The 10,721-nt window shown below is 41.9% G+C and overlaps 1 protein-coding gene across 1 annotated transcript in view; it reads right to left on the bottom strand.

Annotated features, from left to right (window-relative positions):
- Window positions 1-6,997: 6,997 nt before the first annotated feature.
- LOC109470888 (UDP-glucuronosyltransferase 2C1-like) overlaps window positions 6,998-10,721 on the bottom strand; it is a 5,435-nt gene continuing 1,711 nt past the window's right edge. The window contains exons 2-4 of the mRNA XM_019769980.1: window positions 10,089-10,308; window positions 8,997-9,216; window positions 6,998-8,131 (exon numbers count right to left, since the gene is read on the bottom strand). Of these exons, the coding sequence (XP_019625539.1) occupies window positions 7,849-8,131; window positions 8,997-9,216; window positions 10,089-10,305 (720 nt within the window). The 5' untranslated portion in view covers window positions 10,306-10,308 and the 3' untranslated portion in view covers window positions 6,998-7,848. The remainder of the gene's footprint in view (window positions 8,132-8,996; window positions 9,217-10,088; window positions 10,309-10,721) is intronic.

Below are 10,721 nucleotides of genomic sequence, written 5' to 3' on the forward strand. Positions count from 1 at the left end.
TACGAACTTACGGGAACCCCCACGAAGCCCATTTTAGCCTTGACAATGGCCACCCCAAATCAACCTGCCTGCCAAAAATCGTGAACCTCGGACCATGCCTTCAAACTTTACCGTGCATAATCTACAAAACAGGCCGAAAGCGATTTCATAGCCTTCTCGTCGAAGGCAAATATATCTTTGTCAAAATAAACAGTACCCCTTCTGTTGACTGATGCAACAAGAAATCAGGAATGTTGGTCCTGTAGCTGAGGTGTTGTGTTTGTATGTGTTTCTTCAGATGTTGTGTTTGTATGTGTTTCTTCAGATTACCGAGCTCACTGAACTGTCTGCTGCACTTCGCACGTGTAGGGTTTCTCACCTGTGTGAGTCCGCATGTGTTTCTTCAGATTACTTAACCCTCAACAGTACACCTTCCCGGACTGATTAATCTGTACACCTGGGGTCCGCGCGGACCCCAGAACATTTTTTTGCTAATTTTTAGAAATTATCAACATGCTACCAGCTCAATTGTTTTGCAAACTGATGTGGGAACCTCTGTGTCCACATTACATACAATAATCATACATTTTGAACTTTTCCTATTTTTTGGTGAAGAAAAGAAGACAAGAGGAAATACCCGATTTTTAAACCCATTTCAGACTGAAGGGGCTTTTGAGGCCCAACTTTGATCTCAGATAGCGGCTAAACGGCTTGCGCTAGAAGTATCAAATTTGGAGACCTTTCCTAAAATGTCTCTGGAAAAAAGTTAATATCAGTTTAATACTAGTAAGTTGATGTTTTTTTGTGTTGCCATGGCAACGGGTTTCTAGCAGGCAGTTTTTTTTAAAATAGAAGTAATTTTGGTTTAAACATAAAAATTTTCTGAGTTTTATATTAAATTACACTTCTTTTCCAACATTAATAACATATTACATAATTAAATATAAGTTAAATCATTTAATATGCATAGAATATGCTAATTTGATGACGTCATTGGTCAAAATCCAATATGGCGGACTATATTATTAGCTCTGACGTCATATGACGTCATAATTACACCAAAGTTATTAAAATTTAATTCTATTACTACACCATTCTCTGAAAACTTGGTAGACATACGATGAGTGCATAAAAACATATAAAAACGGAAATAAGGTAATGTATAAGAACGCCAGTGTATCCATTATGATCGAAAGCCGGCTGGGGTCCGCGCGGACCCCAAAAGAAAATCAGATATAATTTTTTTTATAAATGGTAGAAACGGAATTTTCTGCACTGTATTGAGAGACAACTTTGTGGGTGACAATTACCTAAAATTTCAGAAAAAAATCTTTAGAAACAAAAAAGATATTACAGAATATATAGTGCTGGGGTCCGCGCGGACCCCAGGTGTACTGTTTAGGGTTAACTGACTGAACTGCCTGCTGCACTCCTCACACCTGTAGGGTTTCTCCCGTGTGAGTCAGCATGTGAGACTTCAGATGACCCAGCTGACTGAACTGCCTGCTGCACTCATGTTGACTCTACATTTTATTGATAATCTTATTTTGCAATATTCACACTATGAATAAGTATGATTGAGTTGTTCCAGAAAAAAAGGCATGGGCCAGATGACAAGCAATTATAACTGCCAGGAAAGCCCTAGCAGTCAGAAAGTGTTAAATTCTTCCACCCAATATCTGCTTGGAGATATGGTTTTTACCACAGAAGAGCATAAAATCAGAATTTGGGAAGAGAAGCCAAATTCTAGCCCTAGGGTTCGTTCTTGACGAGACAGCCTTTCAAATATCTATGAATGCTCTGGTCTAATATTGAAACGATTTGTTAAAAGAGGCGCCAAGTAATTTATTGACTGACATACATGAATGTGTCTTCTACATATATATTGTCTCATTGTGTATATTAATATCTAATGTAAGTGTAGTTATTGCTTTGATTAACAATATACAAATAAACTACAGATGTAGAATTGACTTGCTAAACTAGTGTGTTGAGTAACATTGTTTCTCTCTACATGTGAAATTTTTAAGGATAAATTTAATGTTTAAATATAATCTCTACATGTGTCATGGTATTAAAGGAGTTTGACGTGAAAGTTTACAAGGGCTACAGTGTCGTTCAAGAAGATCCTATATTGAGGTGAAGAAGTGACAGGTAAAAAAAAGCAGTTGTGATATAAACAAAAAGTAACCCTAGCTGTAGTGGAGTCACTTATTATGAGAGAGAGAGAGAGAGAAGAGGGCGGTATAACTATAAGAACTTACCTGTGTGCGAAAAAACTTGTACTGAAAGTAAATATTGCATGTCACACCCCCTGTATACAACTGACCGCCTGTGACCCCAAATGGAACATGCCTTCTGTTCCAACGACTGCCAAGGATTTACAAGCTTGATTGACAGGGTTTTGAACCAATATGTGTATAGTGTCAGGGAAAACCTAAAATTCAAAACGAAAATTTATTTCCATGGAACAAATGAAAACGACTTACAGCAATGGATCTTAACATACAAGTAACAAACTACTAGTAACAACAGGCACTTCGCATATAGATCTATGTACTTCAAGAGTGAATATTAGCTTCTATAACTATAGCTACAGAATGGTATACACTTGTTTAGAATATCAGCAACAACACTAGTCTTTACTTACTTACAATAACATGAACTACAGGTTATTCTGTCATCTACTAAGGCAACAATTAGAAACAAGACAACAAATACTATACTAAATAAAGAATCTATAAATAAATCTAATATCTACGTTAACAGAATAAACCATAACATGCTAATATCTATAAAACCAAAACTCTAGAGTCCTCTATAACAAAAGAACTTTTAAGAAATAAACTTAGGTTACGGGTTAGTTAGCTTGATATACAATGTTTTATATCCCCTATGCTATGCTGTAGACTTAACAAGGGGTACTGAAACGTAGTACATGATGTACATCATAGGTTTCCTTTACTAGTTTTATTCCTCACTTTCACATAAAAGAGAGTTAACATGATTGTAAATAAAACTTGCTCTTAGTCAAAAAGGTATCTTGTACAACATGAATGTCATCAATCCAAGTACTAGTATTTCTTTTTTTCCTGTATGGTTTCACATGACCCACCTTCTTTAGGTCATTATGGCCTGCACACAAGTTGAGGTATTCTAAAATCACCCACTTGAGAGTTTGCATGTGTCTCTTGCAATGGCCCAGGTGAGTTAACAGTTTTTTGAACTCCTCACACTGTTGGAGTTTCTTCCCTGTCAGACTTTAAAAACTGGATATTTCATAGGACCAGGCTCACAACACAATCCTCAAAACTGTGAGGTTTTGTACCTCAGTCACACCTATAGGGTTTCTCACAGGTGTGTCCGCATGTGTCTCTTCAGTCTACCCAGCCTACTGAACTGCCTACTGCACTCCTCACACCTGTAGGGTTTCTCACCTGTGTGAGTCCGCATGTGTTTCTTCAGATTACCGAGCTCACTGAACTGCCTGCTGCATTCCTCACACCTGTAGGATTTCTCCCTGTATGAGTCCGCATGTGTGTCTTCAGATTACTCAGCTGAGTGAACTGCCTGCTGCACTCCTCACACTTAAATGGTTTCTCACCTGTGTGAGTCCTCATGTGTTCTCTAGATCTACCCAGCCTACTGAACTGCCTACTGCACTCCTCACACCTGTAGGATTTCTCACCTGTGTGAGTCCGCATGTGTGTCTTCAGATTACTCAGCTGAGTGAACTGCCTGCTGCACTCCTCACACTTAAATGGTTTCTCACCTGTGTGAGTCCGCATGTGTGCCTTCAGATTAGCGAGCTCACTGAACTGTCTGCTGCACTCCTCACACCTGTAGGGTTTCTCACCCGTGTGAGTCAGCATGTGTGCCTTGAGATTACACAGCTGACTGAACTTCCTGCTGCACTCCTCACACCTGTAGGGTTTCTCCCCTGTGTGAGTCCGCATGTGTGCCTTGAGGTTACCCAGATTACTGAACTGCCTGCTGCACTCCTCACACTTGTAGGGTTTTTCACCTGTGTGAGTCCGCACTGTGTGCCTTGAGATTAACCAGCTGACTGAACTGCCTGCTGCACTCCTCACACTTGTAGGGTTTCTCCCCTGTGTGAGTCCGCATGTGTGTCTTGAGATTACGCAACGTACTGAACTGCCTGCTGCACTCCTCACACCTGTACGTTTTTGTGGCAGATCTCCCATCTGATCCTCTTTTGAAGCCATCAGAGCCACCGCTGTTTGTTGCCATGGTAACAAAGCTGAATTTACTTCTGTAGTTCTGTAGTATGAAGAGGAACAACATTTAATTCAACAGTTTCTGTCTTCGTATTTTATCAGGCAAACACTTAAACTGAAGAAACTATCAAACAGTCCTCAAATTTGCATTGAGAAAAGCAAGGGTTATCAGATAGGTTGGTGCTTGCTTTAATAGGTTTGATGCTATTTTATGGATGACATTCTCTGAATTCCTCCAAACCAATGTGGGTGAATATATAAAAATTCCAGGCAAAAAAAATGCTGCTATATCACAGAAATGCAAAGTTGGTATTGTTAATTTGTGGTAGTAAATAGTGACTTTTAGTTTTACAGCCAGCACAAGAGGGGTTTTGGGCATTTTCTTGAGTTCCGTGTTGAGTGTCGGCTCCCTACTTTCGCTAGGTATTATCATGGACTACAGGAGATGGCACCCATTACCATAGCTTCTCCAGAAAACAGGAAAATTCTACATTTTGTTGCAGTACCTAGGAAATCTGCCAGAGTGATAAAAAACTAAACATTTCTTCAATGGGATCTAACTTCATGCCAATTTTTAGGACAATCCATCCATAGCTTTATAGTACATGCAAACGCAACTGAAAGTAACTTTCTTGGAGAAGTCAATAATATGTTCTCACCTGCAAAATATCTTTTACAAAGTCAAGTCTTGAACTGCTACACCAGAGTACTGATGTCTAGAAGAACACAGGTGAAGCCTCACTTTTCCCTTTCAGCAGGGCAGGCAGCACTACTGGACTGTGGAATTCTGTGGAAAACGGAAAACAAAAACTGTGATCAGAAAGCCTGAATTTCCTTCAAATATCACCTCAGTCGACAAGGAGTCCTCTTATATAGTGAATCACTCCTTATTCTCCATCAATCAATAACGCAACATGTACGAGAGTTAATGAACCTCCCCTGACTCCAGACCTTTCCTCCATGATAGAAACCAGGTGTCTGGGCGGGAGACCTTTACGAGGCACATTTCGAGGTTTACGGATTATTCTACCTCGAAACGACTTCCACATTTCAAACAAACAAAAAAAATCCTGTTTTTCTGCAAAATCAAATATGCATGTTTTTAAAAAAATACAATTTTGTACCACATCCAAGTACTTCTGTACTGTACATGCTGTATTTGTTTTCTAATTTTTAAGGAGACAACCACCGCCTCTAGAGACCTTCGCTGAGGTGTCAACAACATTTTCTGACATAAATTTGAAACGATCTTTTAGTTTTACACCTAGAAGGGGACAACAAAACACAGTTTTGGTACATGTGCTGTTCTAAATACACTCTAAAGTTGCTGCTGACAGAAACCTGTTTACAAACAAGAAACCGTTACCGTTTTCGAGCAGAACTTCTCACAAGCGGCACACACGTCGCTAGCGCCTAGCTGATGACAGAGAGCGTAAAGCAAACTTGTACGTGTTATTCTCCCGTCACTTCGATGACTGTTGAGTAGACAAGCTTTTGGTACGTACCTGAGTTGTATGTAGGACGAAATCCCGACGCTCTGAACCGAAAAAGGCTCGCAGAAAGACGAGAAACCCTCGATACTTTCTTCCACTCCACGACACGTCTGGTGGACGGAGACACAGGGGTTAGCGGAATGAACTCTGTAGAGATGGGATTTATGATGAGCAGAGGCAAAGCGGGGGCGGGTCCTTGGTATCCGCGGAGTTCAAATTCCTGTGGCAGTTTTACCTCCATGAAAAATGGAGGTATTGATGATTTTGGCGCGTCTGTCTGTGTGTCTGTCTGTCTGTGTTTCCGCACATTTGTATAGTCAGCATAACTTCAGAACGGCTTAATGGATTATAATGATATTTGGTATGCTGGTAAGTCTTAGGAAGACGAAGGTCGAGGTCAAATATGGGCCTCCTGGTGGATGACCTTAGTACTGCAGCAGAACTTCCGGTTTTTGTATCTTTTGTCCTGAACATGCTATGGTCTTGAATTTTTGGTGACAGATACCTTTTCCTGTCAAGAATAAGTGGTGTGGGTTTGGTCCCCCTAGCAGCTTGTTCTGGAACTGCAGGGACCTTCGGGCGAAATCTTTGAAAGCCAATAAGTCAAGATAGGAACAACGTATTTTCATCCTTTTTGGTAGGTAGGTAGCTGAGAGAGAGATGTACATAATTAAATGTAAATTATGCAAATGACGACTTAATTTGCATAATTAATGAGGAAATTCTATAATTACAGTGTTTTACATTATAGTACTTTCATACATGTAATGTATGTAACCTATGGCAGATGCCACATCAACAGATACTAATTATGCAAATGATGACCTTATTTGCATAATTAATGCAAAAATTCTATGATTTCTTAATGGTGAATGATGGGAATGTCATACTTGGGACATCTGTAAGTTAATCAAAAGTTAACATCACGATGCATATATTATGTTAAGGCAGAGGTCATTTGCGTAATTAAAGAAGAAATTTACATTTACATATCAAGCCCATATTTCATGGAGGTATGAGATCTCGGAACTCTTGTTCAAACTTTGTCCAGAGATTGCTTTCGCGAATACTGTAGAGCTAGGACAGATTAGCAAAATTGCGCATTTCGCAAAATATACGGCCAGACATACAGCCTTGATTAAAGAACAAGGTTAATCAAGTTTTCATGTTAAATAATAAAGAACCAAAAGTCAGCCAGCTATGTTACTTCATCTTTATATGTTGTCTGATTGCCGATACCCTCACGTTCAGAGGATTTCGTATTTTAGGTTGTTGTTGTTCTTTTTTTTGGTAGTCTAGTCTGCTTAGGATTATTTTTCCACAGAGGGAATAAAAGCGCAGTTTTGGCAGCCTGGGGGCTGAATGAAGTGCACAGCTTTGATGTAATATCTCACAAAATACTTGTGTTACAAATTGATTTAAAAAAAAACACACGTTATATTGCAGCTTGATTAGACACATTCTGTATAAATTGGTCAATAATTATTATGAAATTCGTTCAATCTCTTCCCAAGAGTGATTTGCATAGAGCTTGCCTTCGCCTTTAGTGCAACACTATCTACAGACGAGTGAACAGCCGCACCACACGGTCCCCAGGACAGCTGAACAGACGGACAGCAGGAACGCAGCAATGTCCGCTGGTGATCCCAAATGGAAACGGAACATGTTTCTGTTCCAATGACCGCCGAAGATTTACCGAAGGTTTGATTGACGGGGTCGGGTATTGAACCCGTATGTCCTGGGTCACACTACACCTTCATTTGTCGTGTATATTGTCAGAGAATTCCTTACGTTTAATGAGTCATCTTATCCCCAGCGCTATTTGAATAATGTCGGAGAGTCTACTGGGACTTGAGCTTGCCGCCACCTTTAGCGCAACACTTCCTACAGACGAGTGAACAGCCGCACCACACGGTCCCCAGGACAGCTGAACAGACGGACAGCAGAAAAGCAGCCACGTCCGCATGCATTCTGTTCCAATGACGGCCGGCCTAAGGTTTACCGAAGGTTTGATAGACGGGGGTCTTGACCCGGTATGTCCTGGGTCACACTACACCTTCATTTGTCGTGTATATTGTCAGAGACTTCCTTACGCTTAATTAGTCATCCTTAGCGCTATTTGAATAATGTCGGAGAGTCTACTGAGACTTGAGCTTGCCGCCACCTTTAGCGCAACACTTCCTACAGACGAGCGAACAGCCGCACCACACGGTCCACAGGACAGCTGAACAGACGGACAGCAGGAACGCAGCCACGTCCAGCAGGTAGTACTGGTACCACGGCAGCTCCACGGCGCGTGCGCGGAGATGGGGCAGTCCGCCATGTTGGATGACGTGTTCTATCCACCAGACGGCCCGCTCCATGGGTGACTGGGGCTGGTCACGGTGCAGACGGGACAGGCGGGCGGCCGTCTCACGGTAGCTGCGAAGGATAGAAAAAGGAGCAAATCTCTCTCGTCATATAAATCAAACATTCAGCAAAACTGCGAAGGATAGACAAAGGAGCAAATCTCTCTCTTCGTATTAATCAAATATTAAGCAAAGTCTGACAGTAGACCCTCTTCTCTTCTTCTCTAATATAGCATATCAGGTTTTAACAAGTGCACTGATATGTAGTCATCAAACTCTTCTGAGCGACATTGAAGACAAGTAATATGTGTATACCAATCCCTGTATACCCAATCGTAGCCTGGGTGCCAGACTGTTTCCAGGACCTACAAAGGCCAGTTCCTTGGCTCGATCCAGGGCCAACATGCATATTCCCCCAAGGAAAAGTATACGGCCATGCCCGTAGCCAGGATTTTGAATGGGGGGGTTCTTCCCACTGCTTGAGGGGACCTCGAGCGCCGTAGGCGCGAGGCGAGCGCCGAAGGCGCGAGGTTCCTAGGGGGGTCCGGGGGCATGCTCCCCCGGAAAATTTTGAAAAATGAACCTTCTAAAATGGCATTTCGTGCATTTTCAAGAGGATTTCCAAGAAAAAATCAGAGATAGATTTTTATTCAATGACAAAGGGAGCAGTTTTTCTACATAAAATGTGGACCAAAAAGTGGACCTTTACATAAAATGTGGACCAAAAAGTGGACCTTTACATAAAAAGTGGACCAAAAAGTGGACCTTTGAACCTTGTGGGGGGGTTCTTCCGAACCCCCCGAACCCCCCCTGGCTACGGGCATGACGGCACAGCCCTTTATATGATAGTTAGGTGATAGGCACGTTGACTAAATAACTCTGGCTCTAGCGTGCCATGAGTCTGGCATCCAGGCCAACCCCACCGACATCAGCAGTACCTCTTGTTGGTGAGAACATGTAGAATGGCCTGGTACAACTGGTCTGCGGTGACCGTGCTGAAGTCCAGCGTCACCCCCAGCCCCCTGGCCACCACCCGGGCGGCGTTGGCGGGCTGGTCCGAAAACAGCGGCAGGCAGACCATGGGCACGCCGTGGTGCAGGGCCTCGTACACACCGTTTGACCCGGCGTGAGTGATGAAGGCTCGGGTCTTTGGGTGGGCTACAGGACATACATGTATGCACACCGCCAGTGAATAATATTAAAATACACAGAACTGTGCCTAAATCCTGGTTACCATATCTATATCTAGCTGCCGGGTTTAATACTTGCTGTAAACCAATGATTAGCCAGGAGTGTTACAACCCAGGCTATTGTTTACATTAGCACATGAAAAAAATTTGCAACAAAGGAGACTCGGCAGCTAGAATAGGTACAGAATGTTAATTAATAACCAGGATACTGCACGTCATGAATGCTTGAGGTTCTTGTTTTATGGAACGTTATCTTCACAGTAAAGACTTCGATGTTAGATCATCCATATGTAAGCTTAGAGTTAGCGCACATACATGTACATTAGAAATAGAAAAGGGTAGGAAATACAAACAATTGTCTGTTAACGACAGAATATGTAAATATTGTAAATGCACTTTATTTTTCACTGCCCTCATTACAGCACCAAAAGAGATAGGTTATTTGAAATGGTCACCAAAATGTTCCCTAGCTTTATTCACCTTCCCAGCCTACAAAAAACTGCATTTCTATTAACACCTCCCAGTTTATATATATCACAAAATATCGGCCATTTCATACTCCACTGCACACGGAAAAGAAATCAAACCCAACAATAACTACAAATGTATATCTAAAGTAGCATTAGCATTACTTATTATCATTTTTACTGTTTATTTTTGTTATCATGTTCTTGCAATTAGCCCTCGGGCATGGATTTGCAATAAACTTTCATTTATTTATATATTTTTAAGTAATCCAATTATATCCTATATTATCGCTGTTAGTGCCGTATTGTACAATCATTACTTACATTTTTCTACTTCGCCATATTTTGTCTGCCTTATAAATGACAATCTTACCCAGTAGGTCGTTCTGAGGCAGCCAAACCAGCAGCTTGGTGTTCTCGCCCAGCCCAGTCGGCTTCTCTCCCACGTAACGCCACACCACCTTCTGCCGGAGTCGGGCGAAGGCTGCCGCGAAGATTTCTCTCTTCTCTTCCGACATCGTCTTGACCATGGAGCCGAAACTGACGACAATCACTCCATCCTCTCCAGAGCTCTGGACAAACGCCTCCATGTCCTGGAAAAAACATAGACCGCCAATTGTGAGTTTTCATGACTTTCAATCGATATCCACAAACTTACATCGAGAATCTCTATCCGATATCCACCACTCGCTGGAAACTAGTACACACACACACACACAAACACACACACACACACACGCATACACACACAGTCTCATCTGTGTCACACACACACACACACACACACACACACACACACACACACATACACACACACACACAAACGCATACACACACACACACGCATACACACACACATACATACACACACGCATACACACACGCACACACACACATACACACACACAGACACACACACGCACATACACACACACACCCGCACACACAGACACACACAGACACACAGACACACACGCACACACACAGACACACACACACACACACA

This window comes from Branchiostoma belcheri, unplaced genomic scaffold (assembly GCF_001625305.1).
Source record: "Branchiostoma belcheri isolate BF01 breed outbred unplaced genomic scaffold, Haploidv18h27 scaffold239, whole genome shotgun sequence".
Lineage (NCBI taxonomy): Eukaryota > Metazoa > Chordata > Leptocardii > Amphioxiformes > Branchiostomatidae > Branchiostoma > Branchiostoma belcheri.